Source organism: Vidua macroura, chromosome 1, assembly GCF_024509145.1.
Source record: "Vidua macroura isolate BioBank_ID:100142 chromosome 1, ASM2450914v1, whole genome shotgun sequence".
Lineage (NCBI taxonomy): Eukaryota > Metazoa > Chordata > Aves > Passeriformes > Viduidae > Vidua > Vidua macroura.
The window spans coordinates 14,394,619-14,420,580 of NC_071571.1; the positions used below are offsets into that span (position 1 = coordinate 14,394,619).

Genomic DNA, 25,962 nt, shown 5'->3' on the forward strand with positions numbered 1-25,962 from the left:
AAGTTTCTTCATAACATAGCAGGGACCTGGGCAACCAGAATCTAATTATCCAAAAGATGTTTATAAGCGCTTCCATTGGTATTAGTTCTCTGAGGGACTGTGTACTTGCAGAGGGAGATACTTGCTTTCTGTGCAGGCTTTTTGACATACTGGCTAAGGAAAATCTGAACAGATTTTTGTGCTGTTTTTTTTTTTGTGGTATGGCTTTCCCCCGCCCCTTTGTTGTTCGGGCGTTTTTTGGTGAAAACCATGTTACATAGCTGTGTGATCCGTATGCTGTTCAACTTGCCCATTTAATGTTTTTCTCACTTTACGAATTTTGCTGATGTTTAGCAAATGTTTCCTAATTATTAAGCAAACTGAAGTGGCAGCAATACTACCGTTTAAGCACAATGACTGAGGGGAGTGGGAAATCCTATTGATTTAACCCCTTATTTTGTGTAAAATAGGCAAAAGAATACTGTTCCAGTTTCTGGGAAAGAGGGTGTGTGGTATGTGTGTGTAATCCTTCTGCACTGTCTTTCATAATCAATCAGAGTGAGACTACATTCTTTTGTAGGTTTTCTGCAGGGTCTGGGGTTACAATCACAACAAATACTAACTTGCTGTTCTCTTACTGCCATTTCTGTGCTCTGAGCTTGGTACATGCAAAGTAACTTGTAATATTCCATCCAGAACTAATTTTTCTTTTATAAACCTATTAAAACAATGTGCTTTTTTGAACTTTTCAGAATTATTGAAGCCATCTTAGATTAAAATAGATGTCGAAAATTTGTGCTATTAGGTCTTACAGGAACCTTGTTAGAATGACTGTAAGCATGAAGATTTGAAACTTCAGCAACTATAAGAAGCTTGGGTTTTGGCATGCTAATTTTTCTGTGGGGAGATAAAGTACCTCGGAAATATGAAGTTGAACATTTGAAAGAAACACTTGTTGACCTTTTTTTTTAAATCATAATTTGATGTTAAGCATTTCAGTCAACAGGAGGAAAAATAACTCACCTGTAATTCAAAACCTTCCTAAGGATTTACAAGCCTTTCCTTAGAAAGGCATTTTTCTTGCCAGTGCAGTTATGGAATTTTTATGGAGTGGTTTCTGTTTGTGGTTTAATCTCTGAAACAGGGGAGCCCCAGACATTTTCATTAAAATTCAAGAGAGCTGAAGACTACCCCATTGACCTTTATTATCTTATGGACCTCTCCTATTCTATGAAAGATGATTTAGAGAATGTGAAGAGTCTTGGAACGGCTCTGATGTTAGAGATGGAAAAAATAACTTCAGACTTTCGGATTGGTAAGAAAGATTTGCCTATTCTAAAACAACAATAATTAAGCCTCCCAAGTTTCCTTCCTGATGTGTTTCACATCATGAAAGAGTATTGAATATGAAGAGTATTTTTTGAAGAGTATATGAAGAGTATTTATTTTTTCAATTTAGCAGTACTATGGTGGATGTTCTAATACATACATTAACAGCATAAAAGTATTTGGCATTGGTGGAGAAGGTGGGATATAAACAAGTATAAGAGCTATTTCTGATGTCAGTTCAGCTATAATGCATTTGAATTCTGTTATGTGGTAATAGAAATCAGACTTCCATTCTTCAGCTTACAGGGATTTTGTTGTTCTTGTCTTAGGCTTTGGCTCTTTTGTGGAGAAAACTGTGATGCCTTATATAAGTACAACACCTGCCAAACTCAGAAATCCTTGTACAGGGGACCAGAACTGTACAAGTCCATTTAGCTATAAAAATGTGCTCAGCCTTACCAGTGAAGGAAACAAGTTCAATGAACTTGTAGGTAAACAGCACATTTCTGGGAACTTAGATTCTCCTGAAGGTGGATTTGATGCAATAATGCAGGTTGCAGTTTGTGGGGTAAGTGTGGTTTTTTTTTTGGTTTTTTTTTTTTTTTACTGTTCTATTAGATGAAATTGTTTGAATGCAGCCTTAGTGTTTTATGGTGGCTGGCATTTGAATATGTCACCTCCTGCAAGCAAGACAGGGTATATGAGGAAGAATTCAGTGAGTAAATGAAACTGGGAAATGTGAAGGTGCCAAACAGAGGTTGAGATCACAGCACAAAAAGACAAAGTTTTTGAAGTTTGCTGTAGAGGAAGAGTCAGGTTCTGCTTAAAAGTGTATGAGATTCTGAGTAAGCAGTTATTCTCAGATTATTTTAAAGGTCTGTAAGCTTGTTGTGGTTGCAGAAATTTGGTGTGTGGTGACTTCTACTAGTTTCTCAGAAAGCAGATGGAAAAGTGGTTTTTTACTTATCTTTGAAGGCCTAAGGATTCTTTGTTTCTGTCATTTTTTCAGACTATTCTATGCACCTGTACAAAATGGACTCCCAAAAAAGTTTATTGCTTTGTTTCTGTACCATTTTTGCTGTTGATCAATGGATTCAAGACTTCCTGAAATGATCTGGAGTCTTGATTTAAAAGTGCAGTGTTTGTCATAAGCCTTTTAGGGTTTTTTTGGTGATAACTGTTAGTATATGACCCTTTTACATGGTCTTCTTTCATTGAATTAGCTAGGGTTTCAGCTCCATGGATAAATTTTAAAAAATAGGAAAGGGCAGTCTACATAATTAGGCCCTGCAGTTGTGAGCCAGGATGCTCATGGGCCAGTCCTCTGGCAAGCACTGTGCTGGGTGCAAATCTGCACTAGGTTGGCAAAGCCTTGATGATTCTTCAGAGTCTAATGCTGGGCAGTTCAGTACTGCAGCAGTGTTGCACACCAGCATCCTGGGGCTGGCTGCTCATGGCATGGGAGTGGAACTGGCACTGAAGAGCCTGATTTCTAAACCCTGTCACTCTTCAGATACTCCAATGAGAACTGAACAGAGTCTATCTCAAAAAGAATCTTTTTTGCCTTTGATGAAAAACCTGCAGCAGATATTTTGGAGCAGACATTTAATGAAGCACGAGTGTTTCCAAGGTTTACATGAATTAATATTTTCCAAAGTGACACTTTTGCAATGTGGCTTCTCCTAAATCTGTCTACTTTTCCATGCACTTCTCTGTCAAGTGTTGGTCTCCAATGCTTTAAAATAAATTGGTACAAAATACCAAAAATATGTTTGTGTTTTTCCCAAGGAACAAATTGGTTGGAGGAATGTTACAAGACTATTAGTTTTTTCCACGGATGCTGGATTCCACTTCGCAGGAGATGGTAAACTTGGTGGAATTGTTCTACCAAATGATGGGAAATGTCATCTGGAAAATAATGTGTACACAATGAGCCACTATTACGTAAGTCTTTATATCATCTTCTAGGGAAGTGAATATTTTATGATGCTTAAGCTCAAAAGAACCTATTGGATGATCTGGTATAGTTTCAGACCACTATGTCTTAGAAAATTTATCTGTTTACATCAAGTGAATTCAGTTTAACTAAAGCAAATGTGCAAGAATTAATCCAGTCTTAATTGGAAAATTTCAAGAAATGGCAACTTTCATACTATGATTATGTGTTGCTGGATTTTAACCTTTTTGATGACTAATAATCCTGTATGCCACACTGAATCACAGAATATTCTGAGTTGGAAGGGATGCACAGGGGTCATAGAATCCAACTCCTAAACTGGACTTGTATGTCCACTGGATAACCGTGGTGGTTGTTTCGTTATTTCACTAGTCTTCATTTTCAGAATAGTTTACTAGTGAAAAATACTGTAAAATACCTGCTTGAATAGCTTTTTAAGACTGAAATCTTACGATGCAAAGTTTATGGTAAGAATATGGTTAACATTGCCTTTGTGGTTTACTGGAAGGGAGATCTGACAAAAAATGCAAAGAGAAAAAATTACCAGATGGGGTAACCACAATAAGCTTTACCAAGTTTGTGTGTTCATATATTCCTAACTCTGAGTGAAAATAGTACAATAAAAACCCTAAAATTAATTTCATTTTATTTAATAATTTCTTTGTGAAACATTGCAAAAATTGTCAGTTTGAGGGACTGAAGATAATTTTCTGAGGACATTGAGATTAAGGATTTAACCTTTTGTATGGCATGGAATGTGAAAATGTCTGTGTGAACAAACACCTATCTTCATGAGGCATATATGAAACCTTACCAATACCTGTTTGTTTTCAGAGGTTGTTTTGCTTTAGAACTGTGACATGAGCTGGCTAGTTAGGAGTTCTGTGTATGTTTCTAAAGATTATTTGTATTTATGATGTCAGAGTCTTTCTGATTATTTTCTAGCAACATGTCTCAATTTTGAATTTAATTTTATGCTTGACTTTTTTAGGATTATCCCTCTATTGCTCATCTGGTACAGAAACTTAGTGAGAACAATATTCAGACAATCTTTGCTGTTACTGAAGAGTTTCAGGCAGTCTATAAGGTAAAGAAATTATTCTGAAGTCATTAAAATTGACTGATTTGAAATTAAAGTAATTGTGGAAGTAAGTGATCATGGAAGTAATATTTTGCTACCCACATACTTTATTATTAAACTTTTTTTATTTCCTCAAATCAAAACTGACTCTCTGTGTAATTTCCAGTGAGAAAATGCCCCTTCTCCTTGTTACTCTTCGTAGGTATGAGTGAGTGGAAAACACATTTGCAGTTCTAATTTTTGTGAACGTTTTTACATCAAAATAGCTGAGGGGGGTGTGGACACTGAATCAGGGGACACACTTATGAAAGAACATATTTTGTCTCTTTTGTTCTATTTATATGTCCCATGTTTAAAATTAACTAAACTGCTGGATGTGATTGTGCAATAGGAAATGACTGCGTAAAGGACATGCATATTTTTCCTTCTTTTAACCTGTTTTTTTGGTTTTGGGGTTCTTTTTTAAACTGTATTCAAGTTTTTGTTGGAAAATGATGCCTGCCTATTTTTAATGTATTCTAAGTGTGGCTGAAGAGAGATTGTGGTCAACTTGTACAAGAGAAGGACTTAGTATTCTCTTACCAAATGCAGAGTTTGTGCCAGTAAGGCTGTGTATAACCTCAAAAATTCATCATTGGCAACACAGCTTTATTTTCTGAAGTACTTGACTAGTTAATCCACTAATGCATTATCTCACTATTTGTGCTGCAAATTATACTCTGTTTGCTAGTAAGACTGTACTTTTCCTTCTTTTTTGTCAATATTGAAAGGAACTGAAAAATCTGATACCAAAATCAGCAGTGGGAACATTGTCTTCAAATTCCAGCAATGTGATTCAGCTGATCATTGATGCATACAATGTAAGTTCAGATTTTTTGTGTTAATTTTTCTTGATTCTAAGTTTTTCAGGCAGAGACTCTAAGGTGGATTAGTTGGTGTTCTACACTATAAGCACACTCCATTGCTGTAAAACCATACTAAACATTAAGCCTCTATGGCAGTAAGAGGTTAGATGAGTAAAAAGATACACTCCTGAAGTCATTTAAAATGACATTACAAGGAAAACTTACCATCCACGTTTTCCCTTTCAAAAAACAAAATTCACAACCAAGACCCACACTGTTCCTTCAGCTTCTCCACTTTTACCTTCTTTCCAAGTGTTAGCAAAAAAGGCCATTTAGCTGGCTTTGGCCCCACAATATTTTCTTCATTGCTACATTGTGTGTAAATGAGCCTCACTTCTCCTTTGGAGTACGTGGGATAAATGAGTGCCTCCAACATCTGTGGAGACCTGTCCTGACCTTGTAACAAGTTCAGACATGGGAAGGAATCACCACAGCCTGACTTCGGGCAGCCCTGGGCTGGTGTTTCTCAGCACATTGGAACTTCAGTAATTCTGTGGGGTTGGTGCTTAGACTGGGCATAGCTGTATAATGTCTGTTCTTCAACAGAACACTTCTGCAACTCAGTTTGAAGTTAGGTAATAACTGTTGTTTCAGTCCCTTTCTTCAGAGGTTATCCTGGAAAATACTAAGCTACCAAAAGGAGTGACAATCAGTTACAAGTCTTTCTGCAAGAATGGAGTGAATGACACACAAGAAGATGGAAGGAAGTGTTCTAACATTTCAATTGGAGATGAGGTAACTCACAGTATAGTGTATGTGCTGCTGCTCAAATACAAAATGCACTTAAAATGTCCAACACAGCATTTCTTTTTAATAGTACAGACAAAACTTGTAGTAACATGACACTCCATTTTTCTTTTTTTGCAGGTTAGATTTGAGATTAATATAACAGCTAATGAATGTCCAAAGAAAGAACAAAATGAAACAATTAAAATTAAACCACTGGGATTCACTGAAGAAGTTGAAATTAATCTCCAGTTCATCTGTGAGTGTCAGTGTCAGAGTGAAGGAGAACCTAATAGTCCAGCCTGCCATGCAGGAAATGGAACATTTGAATGTGGTGCGTGCAGGTAAATAAATAGAAAATTTCTTTATTTTTGCAAAAGAGAAATATGAGCAAGATCTTTGTTTCCTTAATTAGGGTTTACTTGTGTTTACTAATATTTTATTTTTTTTTTGTGTGTGTGTGAAAGAGCAAGAATTGCTGTTACAGGCCTGTTTCTTTTAGGATACTCTGAAATACTGCCATATCTCTGCAAATAATCCCTATGCTTAAATGTTGATCATTAGAACAGCATTATTATAGGAGTCAGAATTCAAATTTGGCCTTGAGTCAGTACTTTAAAGGATATAGATCAGTTTCTTTTTAAATCAAGAGAGCAGATTTTCCCATATATGTGTAGAAAAACTTCTTATACTTGATGTCACTGTCACTGGTGTCCACTTGGTTTCACGTGGGCGAGAACAGGCCTGTGGGTAAGCACAGCCTTTTGTTTTTGTAAATGCAGCAGTTTCCCAATGATCTGTTGTCTCTGGTGGACAACATGTAACAGTCTGTCAATTACTGATGGGAACAAAGAGCAACTTCCATTTGCTCATCTATATCTTACCCTTGGCTGATCCCTGAAGATCTCAGTTTGGCAGCTCTGAAGATCATCTATTCTCCTTAATTGCTGTTCATAGGAAACCTTTTCATTGAAATACAACAGCAGTTACAGGGAACAGTTGCTGTCACTTGAGAAAAAAATTATTGTTCTGTCACATGAGAGAGGGATTAATAATGTTTATGTGACAATTTAGTTAGAGGGGGTGACACACATCTCTCACCTGGTATAACAGGTAAGATAATCAGCATAAAAGCAACTTAGTCCAGTTTGCTCCAGTGCCTTCAAGAACTAGTACATAGGGGTCAGCTGGAAACCTCATTTGAAGTTTAAGTTGGAGCATCTCAATATTGAGAGAGTAGTCACTTTTACTCCTGTTCTTTGTGCTATTCTTGTGGCCTTTTTTGTGTGACTTTCAATTAAGGTTACATTTTCAGTCGTGTTTTTACCTTGCAGATGCAATGAAGGACGTATTGGAAGACTATGTGAATGTAGCACAGATGAAGTAAATAGTGAGGATATGGATGCTTACTGCAGGAGGGAGAACAGCACAGAAATCTGCAGTAACAATGGAGAATGCATTTGTGGACAATGTGTGTGCAAGAAAAGGGAGAACACCAATGAGGTGTATTCTGGCAAATACTGTGAATGTGACAACTTCAACTGTGATCGATCAAATGGTTTAATCTGTGGAGGTGAGAAATGCTTTAGCTTTCTGCAGGCAAAGCTGGTCAGCAGTTCACAAGTCTGTCTTCTCTACCCAGCAGAGTGGGGATACTTAGCTAAAAGATCAAAGCCACTTTATAACAGAGATAAGGATTCTCACAGGTTTGATTACGAGCACTTGTCTATTAATAAAACAGCCCTCTGAACTTGTAGTCTGTTAATGCACATTTCACCTTCCTTGAATCACAGCTCCAGGAAGGGTGTAATGTGAACTTGACTTCTGCTGTTTATTGCAGAATTACTCTCAGGTATTACGATAAAGAATGCTGAGACAACTGTCCTGAGATTGTAATGTTAAACTAGCTCAGTGTAACCACTGTGTCAATAGAAAGAGAGAATGCTCTCAGCTTACTTGTAATTGTGAGTGCTTGACAGGATACCAGTGAGATGCTTGACACTGTTCTGAAAGGTAAGTGAAGATGAGAATGTGCAAGATCCAGAAAAACACCTGAAGCACTTGAAGCAAGGTTTTGATGACAGTTAATTCCTGAAATCAAAAGCAATTTAAAAAACCATTCAGCAGCCAGTGTCTAAATTATTTTGTTGCTTTGCATGTGAGAGTATCTTTGCATGTGACAGTAGGAGTGTAACTACTACCTCAGTGTTTTCTGTGATGCAAAAATAAAACGGAGAAGCCACTAAGCTCTAACTGAGTGATGAGAATACCTCAGTTGTCTGATTTGGTCAGAGTCCACTATTGCTCCACAAAGATGGGTGTAATGGTGATGTTCCAGAATACACGGTGAAAGGAAAGTGTTGACTGAAACATTTCATTCATTGGAGAAGGAGGGGTGTACCCAAAGATCTTTCCTTTTCATCCAGATCAGTATAAAGGCATCGTGTTTCTTGTGCAGAGAGTGTAAGGAGCGTGAAGTTGGGTTGGGTGTGTGAGGTCAGAAGTACAGCAGCTGAACGTTGGTGTCCTGTGGAGCCAAAGCTGTTTCATTTTTCTGTGTTTTGAATACTCAGTGCACTCCTCATCTTTTTAAGTCTTGCTTTATACATTTGTATAGTGATAGATATGAAGACAGGAGCGGTCTATTTAGCTATAGCAGTCTGTATCTGTCTGTATTTTCATATAGTGGTCAGTGCATACAAGATTGTGAACTGAAGCTCTCCACCCAGGGGATATGGTCATCACATTATACTATTCTTGATCTGATATTCCTGAGTCTTGTTGTTTTGTTTATGAAAGGAAATCCAAATGGAAAAGGGACAAATGCCTGCAAGTAGTCTTCCAAGGAACTAAAATTTATTTTGTACCTCTTAATTCATTAGAGTCTTCATTATGTCTTCAGCATGGTTTCTTTTTCTTTTATCTGCCCTGAGGTGGTGAACATTTATTTCTCACTGTCACAGATTTTTTCATATTAGACTTGATTTCATTGCAATACCTCTTCACTGCACAGGAAACGGGATCTGCAAGTGCAGAGTGTGCGAGTGTTTCCCCAACTTCACTGGCAGCGCCTGCGATTGTTCTTTGGATACTACACCGTGTATGGCATCTAATGGGCAGATTTGCAATGGAAGAGGAACCTGTGAATGTGGCACCTGTAACTGTACAGATCCCAAATTCCAAGGCCCCACGTGTGAAATGTGTCAGACTTGCCTCGGTGTCTGTGCAGAGCACAAGTACGTACCCAGAAAGCCAAGTCCCAGCTTCTGTGCATTTTGAGTTTGTGATACGTGAGGATTTTTAAAACAAAGCTTTTGATAGTTAAAACTTCAGCTAAGATATTTGGTTAAAAGAAATACTCCCAAAATTACTAACTTGACAGTCAAAAACTAAATCTAGACCTCTGTGGGCCAGTGAAATTTGCATCCTTCCCTTTGAAAATCCAGGTTTTTAGAAACCTAGCATTTTCTGCATGAAAACTTTGAAATATGTTTAGGATTAGTGGCTAATAGATTCCTGTGCAACTCACTTTCTGATGAGAAAAAAGTTTGGTCTTTTTAGTATAAAAATCCTGTTCAATCTGCTTTTTTCAATGAATTATTCAGTGACACCCCACTGTAAAGCTCGTCACTGAGTTTGTTCTTTTTAACCTGTGTGTGTTCCACTGTAAGTACCCTGTTCTTACAGTGCCTTGTCTGAGAGTATTCATTTCCCAGGTAGAGGTGTTGAAAAAGTTTGGGTTTTTTTCTGTCCTTGAAACCCGTGGGTCATTCAGGAAAAGAGGAGTTTATGAAAAGGGCTTTTGTTAATCTCAAGGTATATAAATGTTCTGTCTGGTACAAAGCCATGTCTTTATTTTTTTTCCTAACCTTTATGGCAAAAGGGTTGGTTTACTTGGACTGTTTCCCCGATGTTTTCTCCATAACATTTCTTGAGTTTAAATGCTAGAAATCTTCCATGAACACATTCAAAAGCACTGCCTCTGTTTTGTTCTTGCCCAGGGACTGTGTTCAGTGCAGAGCTTTCGATAAGGGAGAGAAGAAGGAGACATGTTCCCAGGAATGTATGCACTTCAACATGACGCGCGTGGACAGCCGGGACAAGCTGCCGCAGCCCGGCCAGCCCGACCCCCTGTCCCACTGCAAAGAGAAGGATGTTGATGACTGCTGGTTCTACTTCACTTATTCTGTCAACTCAAACGGTGAAGCCAATGTCCACGTGGTGGAGACCCCAGGTAGGAACATGATGTTGCCTGTTCCTCCTTTGTTGTTAATTTGTGCAGTTGTTGGGTGCTACAAAGTACCTCTGGTTGATTTGGGCGAGTTAAATGCATTCAGAAGCAGGTGCCTGTTACCCAAGTACAGTTGTGCATGTCTGAGTGGCTTTAGAAAAAACATCCCTAAATCTAGATTTTTCAAACCCTTGGGCTGATAGAAACATATTCTATTTTTTAAAAACAAAAGGTAAATCAGATTTGTTGAAACATTTCCTGTTTGCATTTGATGTACTCTCTACTTTTTCCTGTAGCAAGTCCTATTTAGATAAATTTTGATTTTTTTTTTTTTACTAGGCTTCTGCTACAGGTAATGAACAATGGTGTCTGTGGGGTTTTGTTCCTTTTTTTCTTTTCTTAATAATTTGGGATCAGTCTACATAAAATTGTGTACTATGCTGCAAACTGCTTGAATTTTTTTATGCTGAAAACCTTTGCTTTTACTTGACTGTGGTACCTTCAGTAATAGATCCCAAAATAATTTTGTTTAGTTAATCCCTAATAGATCAATCTTCTGATAGAAAAAAAAAGTGAGAACAATTCTATAACTCAATCAGTAATTTACCATTTATTTACCAAGAGTATTGTTAGTTTGAATCACTGGATATTGCATCTAACAGTGCAGAATTTATGGTTCTGTATATTAGCAGTTTGTGGTCTCCTGATTTTTAAAAGCCTGATAGAAAATGCACACCTTAGAGACAGAATTGATCATTTTGATGATCATGACTTTACACAGTCCAGTGGCTAGTGGCTCTTAGAAATAAATACTGCTTGAATTCAGAATGCTTTGAATTCTGTACAAAAATAGTCCACAGTATAGAGGAGGGACTTGAGCTCTATCTCCTAGGACAAGCCATACATGCCCTATGCTTTTGGGGCCTGAACTTTTCATGTACAAACTTCTGCTGCTTTGGGTCAGCATTTGGGTGAATCAAGCCCATCGTGCACGAGGAGGCACCTTAATTTGTGCTGAACAAGTGCTGAAGGAACAAGCTCTGGCCAGCTCTGGACACTTGTTCCTTACTGGCTCCCAAGGAATTCCTGTCATGTCCCTTCCCACTATCCTCACTCTTGCAGAGGCAGCTATGAAGATAGGGAGTCTGCAGTGGGGGGAAGCTGTGTTCTATCCACAGTTTTCTATTGCACAGGACTTGCATTAATTTGCTTCTGACTCCTTCAGTCTGTGCACTGAGCTCTGCAAAAGCCTTTCTTCAGTTTGTGATTATTGGGAATTTTATGTTAATAGTGGAGCTGGATTTTAATTTGGAGGATTATTATTTCTGTGTCAGCCACTTTAAATTGTCTTGCATCTCATCACATTCTACAGCTTCCTCGTGAGAAGAGGAGGGGCACACACTGATCTCTGTGGTGACCAGTGACAGGACATGAGGGAATGGCCTGAAGTTGTGTCAGGGAAGGTTTAGGCTGAATATTAGAAAAGGTTCTTCACCCAGAGCGTGGCTGGGAACAGGAACAGGCTCTCCAGGGCAGTGGTCACAGCACCGAGCCTGACAGAGCTCAAGAAGTGTTTGGACAATGCTCTCAGGCACAGTCTGTGACTCCTGGGACTGCACTGTGCAGGGGCAGGAGTTGGACTCAGTGATCCTTGTGGGTCCCTTCCAGCTCAGGATATTCTGTTTCTGTGGGGGGGGCCTCTTCTGCTGGTTGGCATTTGTGCTCCAGCTGCCACAGCTTTGACTTGGAGCTCTTGCATGTTTAAATACAGTTGCCAGTTATTTTAATACTGTAAATAACTAGCTTAAGGGGTTAACAGTGTATAGAGTTTATCATCAGAACAGGTTGCTCTGTTGCTAAGATCAAACACAAATTAGAAGGATAAAAATAAGCTGGAATGTTACAGGATATACATATTCCAAAAATTCTGTTATTTGAAAGAAAAGTAGTATTGGCATATCTGATGTTCAAAATACTGGCTTCAGTACAAAATCAAACATTAATAACTTCTGGATATGCATTACCTTTACCATTTTGTAAAATCATGTTTCCCTTGCTTTGTTCCCCAGAGTGCCCCAGCGGTCCTGACATCATTCCCATTGTAGCTGGTGTGGTTGCTGGAATTGTTCTTATTGGACTTGCATTATTATTGATTTGGAAACTACTAATGATCATTCATGACAGAAGAGAATTTGCTAAATTTGAAAAGGAGAAGATGAATGCCAAGTGGGATACGGTGAGTCAAGAAGCTTTGCTATATATAAAAGCTGCACTAGCGGAGGAAAAACAGAAGATTTTTGTTCATGTGCTTTAAAGTGTTTCAGATTCTAACCAGTCCTCTAGAAGTATTCCTTGAGGCAGAAAACAGTAGTTAGTAACTCAGGTTTAAGTAACATTTCAGAGAGGAAATGTGATGGTGACAGAACAGTTCAGCTTTGCAGTTCTACCAAGCTTTATAGCATATGATTAAAACGTTTATTACAAAGATGAGTCATTTCTGTGGAAAGCAAAGAAGAAAATTTTGCACTCATTGAGGAAATCTTGTAAATACTCGCACAGGGTTAGTTGGGAGTCTTCCATAAAGTCGCAAAATCATGGCTGGTGCTGGTTTGTTGAAATCTTCCCAGTTCTTAGTCAACAGAGAAATGTGCAAGAAAAACAAGCCTGTGGTCTATCGGCTTCCATAGACTCCGGAATCGCTGCCTCTGGGCAATGTCAGGAGTCTGCTAATCAAGAGCCCCTTCACTACAGTTCTGTAGAAGTCAATGCCCCCATGTGCTTGATGAGAAAATATCTTTTTAAAAAATTGTCCTAGGAAGCCTTTTCGATTTATTCAAGAAAATTGATTAATCTTGTACTGGGGGAAAAAAAATTACTAACACTTTATATATAGCATGATTTTTTTTCAGTGATAGTTGAGAATGTTGCTTTTTTTTTTTTCCTGTTGAATTATTCGACATTGACCATTTCTTTTACTTCAGCAAGAAAATCCAATATACAAGAGCCCTATTAACAATTTCAAGAATCCAAACTATGGACGTAAAGCTGGTCTCTAAGTCTCAGTTTGTATCTCCTTTCATTTTCTTTCCTTTTTTTCCCCTTTGCATGTCACTTCAAACTCACTGTGTGTCACAGTCAGTTAATCACAGTTTGAGTCTTGCTCAGTGTATTTACTGCTGCTTTGATTGTGGGGTTTTCAAGAATGCAGCTTGAAAATTTTTAACTGGTTTTGAAAGCGAGACTGCTTACTTACTAATACTGCCAGTACTGGCTTAAACTATTCTACAAGTAATTTTTAATTTTTTTTTCTTGATGTGTGGGTACATAATAGAACAGCTGCTAGGATTGAAGAATATTTTTGGATTGTAGAGAGACACACAGGGGATGCTTTGTCTTCTGTTTCTTCAAATCAGCAGTCAGTTTGCTTAAAATCAATATTTTTGCTAAGCTAGATTAGGTACTCCTAAAATATCCCAGCCTATAAATATCACTGTTTTTATTAGAATAGCTCTGTGAACATGCAGAGTAGCATTACTTTTTTTTGTAAACTGCTTTGGCTTATTAAACTAGTCTAGACCTAGTCTGTAATTAAAGTAAGAAATGCATACTCTAGTAATTTTATAATTAAATATGCATCCTATTTTTTTCATCCTTATTTCTATTGAAACTGGCACTATCACAGTCCTTATAACCTAGCCAGCTTTAGGTTGTTCATAGATATGGAACATTAATAGGACAGAAGGAAATATCCTTGTCCCCTCTAGAAGTATTTTTCACTCAGTTTCTTACTCCCTCTAAATTAAATTCAACCTGAGCACCTCATTTGATTTGAGCTGCTGAGTTCAGTTCTCTTCACACCCAACACACCAGAAGTAACAAAGTGTCCAGGAGAGGAAGTCAGTGAAACCCAAGTGATGAGTTGATACCTTCTGCAGACTCTCAGATTGCCCTTCCATGAGTGCTCAAGGTGTTCTCCTTCCCTGGGACTCCCAGCTGCTGGGGAAGGAGGGAAAGGGAGGCTGAGATGGGGAATGGATGCCAGAAGAGCATTAAGATAAAGTAGTGCAGAGATGAGACTGGAGCGAGAGGAATGAAGAAGTTGTGAAGGATAGCACATCCATTAAACGTCCATGGAGTTTTTTTTCAGAAGCCAGTGGAAGGGAAGTGTCTGTATTTGTCTGCTGTCTCCTTTTTTGAGTGTTGCATTCAAAAGATTTTGTAAAGGAAAAATAAGGGGAGAAAGCAGAAACTGAGAGTATTTAAGCTCTTACTTGCTCTTACTGTGACAACAGTTCCAAATACTCTGTGTAGCATTCCGAGCCCTTCCCAATGAAATAAACTTTCCTTTTCTCTTCGCAAACATTTCACTTTGCAAATGAATGTCCAAAATGGATTGTAAACAACATTCCTTTTGCCTGCTACATCAACCACATTCACCTCCTTTTCATTTTTCCTCCCAGAGCCAATTATTCTGGGGAGGAAATTGAGTTTTTGGCCCTTTCTAACACTTCACATACTCCATCTGGTTAGGTCTCTGTTACCTGTTCTTCTGCCATTCACCTAATTGTGTACTTTCTGTTGCATGCAGGACAAGCGCCTAACAAACCATACGGTGTGTAACTTCCATTCTGTGTTCTTGTTCTCTATCCTGTGACTCTTCAGGATGTAATGTTTGGTGCTGCCATTTCTCCTCAAAATGTGTTTCCTGCAAAAAGCTTTCCTCTGGTGTAAATGGAGAAATTGACTTCTGCCTTTTTGGTTCGCTCAGATGTGAAGGTTAAAAATGTAAAAGGATGTGGTTTGGGTTTTTTTAAACATGACTTTATAATTTTTGTTATTCATAGAAATATTAGAAGTCTGGGGAGAGAGGGAGGTGGGTCTATTCTTATGGACCATCAAAAAGGAGGAGGTCAGAATTGTCAAAGTAGGTGAGCCATGAGATGTAAAACAAGGTCCTGCTTTTCCCAATAGCTAAGATTTTCTGGTGGTTTTAAATTATTGCCATAGCCTCTCATTTAGATGGGAAGTTGCCTTGTAATGCTAAGGTAGGAAAATCATCTGAAATCCCATTATATGAAAATCACACCGTAGTGGATTCCCTCCAGGTGTGTGCATACACAAATTAACTTTGTGCAGTTTGTGTGACACTTCCCTCTCCCAAACAGAGTTCTGTTTGCCCAGGTTCTACCCCAATCAGCCATAAAAGTTTTGGTGCAATCATGCTTGTAACAAGTCTAAGGATAAATTTCTTCTGGACTGAAAAGCTGCATCACAAATTTAAAATGCAAAGCTGCTATCTGTAGTGAATGCCATTACCACTCCTGCGTGGGGATAGCTTGTGCATTGCTAAGCATCTTCAAACAGAGTCCAAATTCAATCATCTTGAATTCCTCAAGTGATAAACACATTTATATTAGATACTAAGTCTGTAGTAATTTGGTTAGCCTTATTAGCAGCTATTGGTTAAAACAAAAAAAAAAAAAAAAAAAAAAAAACACAAATAATTGAAAGTGCTCAAAATCACAGGAACTTGTTCTTCTCCTGACTTGGATTTTGTGCTGTAATTTATCTTGCTGCTGAACGATGGACGTGCTCTGGGTGTGGGAGCCGAGATGCCTTTCATGTAAATCCCTTTCCTGTAAATTCTGCGCTCAGTGGGCGCTGGTTCGTGGCCCAAGGATGGATGGATGGGGTTGGCGGTGCCCTCTGGCGGCCGCCCGGGCTCCTGAGAAACAGCGCTGGGGCAGCAGCGGGGGCTGCAGGAGTCACAGCCAGCTCTTGAACAACGTGGGCATGAGCTTTAACTCTGTTTCTTACGGTGACTTAGGTCTTAAACCCACTGTGGAGGTAATGTCAGTGACTGTTGAAACACTGAGCCCCTGGAGCAAAAAGAATAAGAAGGTTAATTGGACACAGAACTATTCTGTGTAATAGTTTCGTCTTTATGCGACACTGGACTGAACTGTTGTCCTCTGAACAGCCAGTCTAGGTGAAGTGAATAGTTGCAAGTGAATATTGTTGAAAGTGAATAGTTGAAAGTGAATATTGTTGCAAGAACATAGCTCTTTTTTCTCGGTTGAAGGTACTTTTTAAAAGTACCTCCATCTTTATTTTGCTCAGTATTTCACTGGGTCTTGTTTGTAGTTACTGTTTGTTAATTTTAATTTTGGTTTAAGTGTGCAAGGAGTTTTCAGTTGTAGGGGCATGTGGCAAATGTGTTTTCCCTAACTCTGCAGTGTATTCTCTGCAGTCCATGAAGAAAAGGGTGCATTTAAAATCATGCTATTTGTCTAAGACAGCAAGTTTGGAATCCCATGTTTTAGTGGCCAATTAAAAAACTGAAATGTTTCTAATGTCTGAAAATGTATACCCTCTGCCAGCTGTGAGGGGCCCTGAGCAAGGGGAGCATCATGTTGGATTAGTAGATATTTATTTTAATGCAGAGCTGTCTGCAGGAGACCCTGCCAAGGCAGGGTGGTTGGGGTGGGGCTGGAACAGGCAGGGCTTTACCAGAAGAGAGCAGGGAAGGAGCCTGCAGATCCGTCAGGTGCCTGTGTTGCAATTAGAGGCAGTAGAGCCTCAGGAGCTATTTAGCTGATCAAATGTCAGGTTGGGTTAAGCTGAAGAATTGTGAATATTGACTAAATCTCCATTATTTGTAATGAGAGCTGAGACACTGACCTGACATGGGGAGACAGCTAGTCAAGTGCTTTATCCAGTGACCTAAATCCCACTGCATGCTTCTGGGAAGTGCAAGTGCAAGGGAAGGCAGGATAGAGTTTCAATATCCTTACAGGGCTTATGCTAAATCAAGAGCATGAAAACTTCAATTCTGACTTCTCTTCAAAAAGCAGTATAGTAGAAGACTTGCAATCCTGTTATTCAAATTGTGTTTTAAACCTGATTTCAGACTCAAATTAGTTGCATGAGTAGCACCTAGCAAATTTCTAAGTTTTAGTCCTTACCTTTAGACCCATTCCTGGCTATCTGGTAGAAGTTATCTCTTTTACAACTAGAAGATGTGAATGTATACTCCCTGTCTGTGCTGGGGAGAGTCTGTTCTGTAAAATGTTGGAGGCTAACAGCACAAACATTACATAATGCCTTGCCATGGAGGAGCTGTACAATAACTTCTACTCTGCATATGATGCAGCCTTTTATGCTTACAGACTTCCTCTGCATAATAAACTTTATATTTTTAAGAATTCTCCATTAAAACTTGTCGAGGAAATAAGCAATGTACATTGCCAAGAACTTTGAGGCATAAAGAGATATTCAGTACCAGATTAAATCCCTCATTCCTGCATGTTTTACCCGTTTCATTTGCATGTTACTATTGCAAACCTTTTGCTAAAAATATGGGGGAAGGTCATAATTTTGCATTGATTAATTAGTCTGTCTGAGATCTAGCCACATCACATGATTATGTGAAATAATTATCCATTATTTAAAATTTTAAAAAACCCATCCAAATGCTACTCCTCATCCCTTCCCAGACCAGTAGGTGATACACTTCTAATCCAGACAGCATTTGCCTGGGAACTGATAGAAGGGGGAAGGGACTTTTGCTGTTACACTGTATTTGTGAAGTACAGCCAGCACTGAACTCCCAGCTCCTCCTTCCCCTCTGTCCAGGTGACATTGACTCAGATCTTGAGAAGACTGAACAGAGAACTTTGACTTCCATTGTCTGGCAATCCAGGTTCTGGCTGGACAGGTCTCTTGGATCTAGGCGAGACTGGATGTGCCTCCTTGCTCTTTGCATGTTAGAGAAGCTGGCTGTGAGGGGAAAAACCCTTTTTCTGTGAAAGGAACCATGCGAGCAGCTGCAGGGTCTCCCTCAGCAGCAGCCACTGTTGTTGGGGTAGAGCAGTAACTCGTCCTGTGCTGGGCCTGGCAAACAGAAGGCAGCAAACTTCCCAGGAACCACGATGAGAAAATTTCACACCAGCTGAGGTTCTTGCTTGCCTTTAGCACATTCTGTGGTATTCCTAGCTGTTTTTCCAGGTTTGTGACCCTGAAAAATAGACACCTGATGTTTGTGCATCCTTTAATTGAGTGTAGGAAAAATTGGTTTAACCTGAAATATTGTAAATAGAGTTGAATTAATATGGTTGTATAGCCCATCTCAGATTGGAGTGGGGGGAACTCTGAAGGGACTGAGATTCCATCACTGCTGCTGAAGGCTGGATACAGCCCTGGCCAGAGCAGCACTCGAGCTGACATCTGCACTGAGCTGAATTTTCTCAGGAATCAGTTGTGCATGCACAGAAGAGCTTCATGCTGGCAGACAACATTCATTTAGGCTGAGGTTCAGGCTGTGCTAAGAGCTCAGAGCTGCAGCTCCAGGATGTTCTAGCAGTGGTCCTTTCTCCTGTGAAGATTTATCTCTTAATATTGAGTTCAAGCTGTTCATCTGAGGTGTGCAAGGATGTCATAAATGGAGTAAGATTTACTGAGATAGAAGGAAACCTGGGAAAAAAAGGGAGCTTAAAATAAGCTTAATTTATGGGTTTTTAAATCTTCAGCAAGAGAGATGTAAGTAATTGTTATGTAGGCTTGTCTCATATCAATAGAAATAATTTTTTTATTACAGCATCTGCACCAGTACAAAAGTTTCTTTGTTTTATCTGTACATTTTGCCCTTATGGGGGTTGGGGAGACCTGCAGGAATCAAATGAGAATGACGAGTACTGAATGTTCACTGTAAATATTGACTGTGTATTAGCAAAATACTAGAAGTCTTTCCACGTTGTTTCTAGAATTCAATTACAATGTAAGATAAGCTATTTAAATGTTTATTATAGCAGAATGTGGTCTGTGATCAGTCCTGGGTGTCAAACAATGTTGTTTACAATTCTGTTCTTCTCTATAAGATGCCTTGGGCTGCAGAGCCCTGGGTGATGGCTCAGCCCTGAGATGAGCCTGTGAGGTTCAGCTGCCTCCAAGGAATTCTGTGCTGCCAATGGAACAGGAGCCTGCTAACCCTTTGCTTTATTTATTAGCTGTGCATGCCTTTGTTCAAGTTGCTAGTAGGAAAACTAGTTTGACTTAAGCTGTTTGTGTGTACAAACAAAGCATTAATGGGTAATTTCTTACACTAGTTTTTATGCTTCTTGCAAACACGTATCTTTTTACATATCTTTAAATGCTAATATATTTTTTTTTTCTTTTTCCAGGGTGAAAATCCTATTTACAAGAGTGCAGTGACAACTGTGGTCAATCCTAAATATGAGGGAAAATGAACACTGCTTGTATAACTTCACAACACTGTATGCAGTATAGCAACTTTTGTAGTCACAATAAGATAGATTTAGGGCAAACTGCAGTGATTTTACTAATTCATTACATATAGGTTTGTTTTCCTATGTGAAAATGTACCATATGTAATATTTTTTTAATTTTATTTTTTTAATTTTTTTTTTTTTTTTTTTTTTTTTTTTTTTTTTGCAAATAAGAGTAATTGGTGCCAGAGGTTGGACAAAAAAAAAACTTGAGACTGTGTAACCTAGTCAGCCCAGGTCACATGGTGCCTTTTTGACCTTTCCCATTCCCATGCTGTGAATTCAGGTCTTGTGCAGGGCGTGATGCTGCATGGCATGACTGGGGGGGAAGGGGTTAAAGCAATCAGCATGAGGGCTCTGCCTAGCCATTTAGTATTAAAGTTTTTAGCTTTACAGGGAGATCAGGGCTTGAGTTTGCAGATGTAATTAAACTCATGTAGCATGGAGCTGGTGGTTAATTGGTCTTTGACTTGCTAGATGTATGATTAAGTATTTGGTAAGTTGAGTAAGCTGGAGGGGAGCAGTGTAAAAGACTGAAAAGCGTGTGCATACTTACCTTTGATTTTCAAGTTGCATATTGCCAGGTTATGGTTAAAATGAAAAGTTTTGAGAAGAATGTTAAGAAGGAAAAAATAGCTTTAAAACATGTGCCATTACTGAAGAAGTTGCTGACTGGTAACTTACTTAGTTTTTCTTTGTAAATTCAAGCCCTGGGTGGCAGTATCATGAAGTACCTTACCAAGACATCCTCAGATCACCTAAGGGCCTTACGTGATGCTGTGTCTTTATTCTGTCATGTTTCTTTGCTTTCAAGCCTGGTGCTTTGTCACCTTCTAATCTTTTTAACGTATTTGGTTGTGATTCTTTTTGTAATATTTTTGTATCAACACAAGGTGGTTTTTTTTTCTTTTTTTTTTGAGCAGTCTTAGCTGTAAATTTGCCTTTACCCCATAGCTAAGATTGCGTAGTTTCTCATGTGACAAGTCACACATCATTCTTGACATGTGCCATGTATATTTGCCTCTGACCATTCAAACTGCATCATAGTCATATTCTTGTTTTAAGTGCCTTTTTATTTTAACAGATGTTCACTTTTTACAGTGCTATTACTGAAGTTATTTATTAAATAAAAGTACCTTAAAATACTTGATCTCGTCTCTTTATCTTGTAGAAGTTGATACTATTCAAAAAACCTGAGAATTGTGTCTCTGCAAGGTAATAATTGTAATAATACCAAACTTGCCCTGAAAGGAGTTAATGTCACACAGGAAGCTGACCTTTAGGAACACTGTCCCCTATACAGTATTACCAGTGCTCCCAAATTAGGCCAATATTTAATTACATGTGCATTAACCAGGTTGTGTCCACTCATTATGTTCCATGTTCTGCAGTTTCCTTAACAAGTCTGGTTTCAAAATGCTTTTGTGGATCGGCAGGCTGCTTTTTCACAGAGATGCTGAAGGCTTTGAATTTAAGTGGCCCATTAAGAGAGCTTTTCTAAACCCTTGTCTGAACTGGGTTTCCAGTAGAGGCTTCCAGGCAGATGGAAGCTGCTTAATATCTCCAAGTGAACAGTTGCTTAAATGAGAGAGAACAGCTGCCATCCTACAGGATCAGATTCAAGATAAGTGTCACAGATTGTGGGATTTGCTTTAAAGCAGGATTGGATGATGCAGCTAAGAGAGAAGACGTAGTTCAAGTAGGAGAAAATCTAGATGCTGGGAACCAGAAGTTGTTGTGAATCCTCCTTGGTTTGTAAATAGTGTCCTCAAGTAGGTGCCTGGATTCTGCCAGTTGACAGAGCAGTGAACTCTTACAGTCAATAGCAGTGCATAGTCCCAGAAAACTGATCTCACACAAGCCACATGTAGGATCCCAGCAGTTTCTCTGTTTTAAAATAATTACAGTTAATATACCCATAGTCTGACTATCCTTAATCCATCCATCTCCTCAACTCCTCTTTAGTAAATAAAAAGCTAAGATAGAATTGTTTTATGGCAGTTGTAATAATTAGAGTTTCTTATCCTGGATAGAAACTATCAACAAAACTACAAGTCAGCTAAAGAAAATAGTTCTCTGTAATCATGTGATTTATTAATTAACTTATTTTGCAATAGTATGTTGAGCCTCCTACCTTAAAACTACCTCTAAGTCTGCTTGGAAAGTAGTCTTAGCACAGTCTTGAGCACGTACACATGAGGAATCTGGACTGATAAATTGATGCTCTGGGGATGCTGATGGGTTTTTTCCGTTTCTGCAAAAGCTACAGTATGTTCTTTTCCGTAACAAGTAAAAATTCATTTTCAGAGGAACATAGTATGTGAGTAGGATAAAAAGGAGAAGCTTTTAGTTAAGTAAAATACTGATGAAGTAGAGGTGGTGAATATATTCTAGCTTCTACTGGAATAGAATACACACTTCTACTATTTAGAGGGTGTTTTTCAAGCACTTCTGATTTTCTTTTTGAAAAATCAGTTGCTGCCAAAGCATTTATCTAGCAGAAAGAAAATATTTATTAGCAGCTATGAATACAACTATCAGAACACAGATTGCTGCAATGTAACTCCAGTGAATGTTCATTAATGATAATAAATACATTAACCCCATCTCAATAAAATGGATAAATTGCAGATAAAAAAAAACACTGTAGGACATAATTTCAAAGTACTTGAGAATGTTTTTAATGAGGGTGCTGACATAGCATAGTATCAGAATAATAACAATACAATCAGAATAATATCAAGAAACTCTAAAAATAAGACAGTTGTTAGTCAATCCATCTACTATAGTAATGCCTAATTGCAGAATGGGAAAATAAAATTAATTCAAGGAGCCACCAAATTTTTCTTGGGCACCAGAGAACCTGTTCAAGGAAGATTTTAGAAAGATTACACAAAGAGAAGGCTGGATTAAAAAGGCAGTAAAAGCAGCTGATCAAAGATGTCCTTGAAAAAGCTGAAAATATAAAAAAAATTAAACATTAGAAGTATGCTAAAGAGGATTTAGTTCCTCATGAAAGGCACAAGAAATAATAAATACACTGTAAGAAGTCTGACACCGAGATTAAGAAGGACAGTTGGAATAAAGAAATGACAGAATATGTAAACTCATTCTTTGCTTATATATTTCTTATGGCAGTTTCATGAGATAGCCAACCTAATATTCCCCAGCAGAGGGAAAATACCAGAGAAATTACTCAAAATGGAGTGTCAACAAAATATTCTAGAGAGGAATCAACAGAAGGAATAGCAGCAAGCTGCCAAAAGCCAATGCTAATAATTTGAGAAGGCTTAAGGAGCTCAAGGACAAGTGCTAGGTCTCATTGCCATATGAATGGGAAATGGCTAACATACATAGTCTCAATTTTTAAGAGGCTTTCTGGAACTTAAAATAAAAAAGCTACCCAGCTGTTTCTACCACTGTCTGGTAGGAATTATAAGTGGACACAGGGATAAGTGTGACATACGGTGGAAGAATCGGCGTGGGCAGAGGGATGCTATATCTCACAAATGTGAACTTTGAGCAACATGCAAAGAGATCATTTCATACAACTGGACTTCCAAAGCCTTCTAACAATGCTTTGCATTAAGGACCATTACAGAAACTTCCAGGGGATGTGAAGAAAGTCTTCAAAAGAATAAACAGCTATTAAGACAGAAGGTTAAAAAGCACAGCACAGGAACTCAGTGACCGGTTCTCTAATCTGAGAGGTGCCATGGGTGACTCTTCAACCATGGCACACCCCTCTCAGTGCAGTCCAAGACACCACTGGCCACCTTTGCCGTGAGGGCAGTGAGGCACTGCCTGGTCGTTGTGTTGTCACCAGGACCAGCAAGGTCCTTCTGCAGGGCTGCTTTCCACACACTGGACCCCAGTGTGTGCTGGGGCTTGGGGTTATTCTTCCCCAGGAGCCAGTCTTGGCACTTCCCTTCATTGAATGTCAAAAGGTTTCTTCCATTCCCAGTTTCTTTCCATTCCTGGTCTGCCAGGTCCCCCCACAGCACCAGCCCCCAGTGAACCAGCCACTCCTCCCAGTTTTGTTCATCTGTGGAGGTGCTGAGGGTGTGCCCCATCATCCAGGTCATTCTAGGGGATGTTGAACTGGGAGGGGCCCGATGTCAAGCCCTTGGATCCACCAGAGGTGGCTGGCCTCCAGATTTGTGCCACCACTCACAGCCCCCTCAGCCCTGGCATTTCAGGCAGTTTTCAACCTGCCTCACTGTCCTCTTGTCTGCCATAAACTCCAGCACCCTGTCTGTAACCATGTTGTGGCAAACAGTGTCTCAAGCTGTACTGAAGGGGAAATAACATCCACTGCTGTCCCCTTGGAAAACCAAATCCATACATTTAAACCAAGCTAAAGGGTACAAATCAGTCATTACCTGCTTGTATTCAGTGACAGTCTACTGGTGCCTGCTCAGGAAATAAAATACCATCAGTTTAATGCTTGGTAACAGTCAATAAAACACACAGCATAAGTAGAAAAAAAGAGTAAAAAGCAAAACAGAAAACAGTATTTTTTTTTTTTTTTTAATAAAAAAAGGACTAAAGTTTGAGTACCACTTCAGTTTCAGCCTTCTCAGCAAAGATAAAGGGAATGGATAAACTGAGAAAAGACACAGGAGGACGACATAAAAGTTGCACACCAGTTTCTGTGCAGGGAATTACAAAATAAAAAGAAATTTTCAGCCTGGAAAAGACAACGAGGGTACCATAGTGACTTCCTGTGAGAGACAGTGGAGAAGGTGAAGAGGAGAAGACCAAAGAGTTATCAGACAAAGACAGCCCCAAGAAATAAATGTAAGATACATCTTCCCATAACCCATAAGTTGTAAAAGATTCTGACATACTGTGGGTAGTATGTATTTTAAATGAGCAGATAAATTCACAAAAGAGGAATTTGTCATGGGATATTAGCTACCGAACCTAGGAAATATTGCTTTGCTTGAAATTGGAGATTATGCTGGGAATAATCAAATTTTTTTCTCTACACATTTTCTTGTGAACAGAGATGGAGAGAGGACACTGGATTATATGAACCCTTAAGTGACCTAGGAAGGTCAGAAACCTTTATGTTCTTTGGTATTTACCATTCATGTCCCAACACTGGTCAGCTGTAAGAGCCCCAGCTTCTTGCAGACCTTTCCAGTTTGATTCCAATCTTGTAAGCAAACACTTTCAGTCACCTCCTGCATTTTCTTTTCTATCACAAGAGACATAGTTTGCAGCAATAATTAGAAATAAATTACATTTACTGTTTTAAAATATGAATCAAAAGAAATAATGGACTTATTTAAATAAGGCTGTCTGCCCTGCTCCTTTGTGTCATGTTAATGGGCTCATCAAAATATCCCTCCCAGAACAGAAAACACCAAATTATTTTAATTTCCAGACTCTCCACTGATGTACAACTAGAGCACTTTCCCATAAACCTCTCAAACAGCAATAGGATGTAGTGTGTATTAAGAGATCTGGGAGCTGCTGCAGAAGAGATTCCTGGTAGTAAGAGACACTTCACTTTATCTGATACATCAGAAACAAATATGAAAACTGGTAACAAGCTGTTACCTGTAACTGATTTAGGAGACAACCCCAGCCCACTGCTCCATGGTCAATTTTTTTTACATGATGCATGAATTCTCCTACCAGAACAGAAAGTGTAGCCATTTTGAGGTAGTTTACAGACTCTGGAGTTACCAAAGCCACCTCTAACTTGGAAGCATCCAAATACACTTTACATTTCTGTAAGAACTGGTGTTTCAGTGAAATTATCCAAGTGCCAGTTCATTTAATCCCCAAACTGAAATACAGTCATTCTCTGCTTCTGTTTGAAATATTGTCTACAGTGAGCACACAGAAAATATTTAAAATGAAATTTTATGTCAATTATTTCCTTTCACTGGCACCTTCATCCATACAGGACCCAGAGCCCTGAGCCCTCCCTGGGTGTGGGCAAGTATGATACAGTTCAGTGGCTGAGAACACCACAGTGTAAGAGTTTTGTTGGACTCCATTCCCTGTTGAAACTGGATCACTGTGCAGTCAGAAACCTGGAAATCTTTTGGACAGTTGAAAACCAGGAAGGCATGTTACTCTGTAAATAGGTCATTATTTAACATGTTCAGCTTTTGCTGGACTGCTCTCTTTGACTTGGGCACCTCAGTTTTCTATGGAGCATTCTGCCTTAAGTGCCAAAGTCTGACCTTTGCACTGAGTTCAGGGTCATGCATAACACTGACCATCAGTTTTTTCTTAATGCCTTTTGAGATAGAAAATTAAAATGAAAATAACCTATTTTAATTTTACATTGGTAAGGAATACACCAGAAAGCTGACAAATATTCAGTTGGAATTACTTGGCAGAACAGTTAATTCCATATTTATCTAATTTTGTAGTAAAAATATTTTTCTGTAAAACTCTACTAACTTGCAGATCTTGGCTCTGCCAGCATCAAAACTGCTATTAATAAC

At 38.8% G+C, this 25,962-nt stretch overlaps 1 protein-coding gene across 1 annotated transcript in view; it reads left to right on the forward strand.

Annotated features, from left to right (window-relative positions):
• The window catches only part of ITGB1 (integrin subunit beta 1), a 43,034-nt gene extending 22,397 nt beyond the window's left edge, over positions 1-20,637 (forward strand). Inside the window, exons 5-16 of the mRNA XM_053986412.1 lie at positions 1,124-1,294; positions 1,638-1,876; positions 3,097-3,252; positions 4,257-4,352; positions 5,117-5,206; positions 5,846-5,986; positions 6,119-6,321; positions 7,312-7,550; positions 8,991-9,213; positions 9,979-10,211; positions 12,278-12,444; positions 19,388-20,637. Coding sequence (XP_053842387.1) covers positions 1,124-1,294; positions 1,638-1,876; positions 3,097-3,252; positions 4,257-4,352; positions 5,117-5,206; positions 5,846-5,986; positions 6,119-6,321; positions 7,312-7,550; positions 8,991-9,213; positions 9,979-10,211; positions 12,278-12,444; positions 19,388-19,453 — 2,024 coding nt within the window. The 3' untranslated portion in view covers positions 19,454-20,637. The remainder of the gene's footprint in view (positions 1-1,123; positions 1,295-1,637; positions 1,877-3,096; positions 3,253-4,256; positions 4,353-5,116; positions 5,207-5,845; positions 5,987-6,118; positions 6,322-7,311; positions 7,551-8,990; positions 9,214-9,978; positions 10,212-12,277; positions 12,445-19,387) is intronic.
• Positions 20,638-25,962: the final 5,325 nt, after the last annotated feature.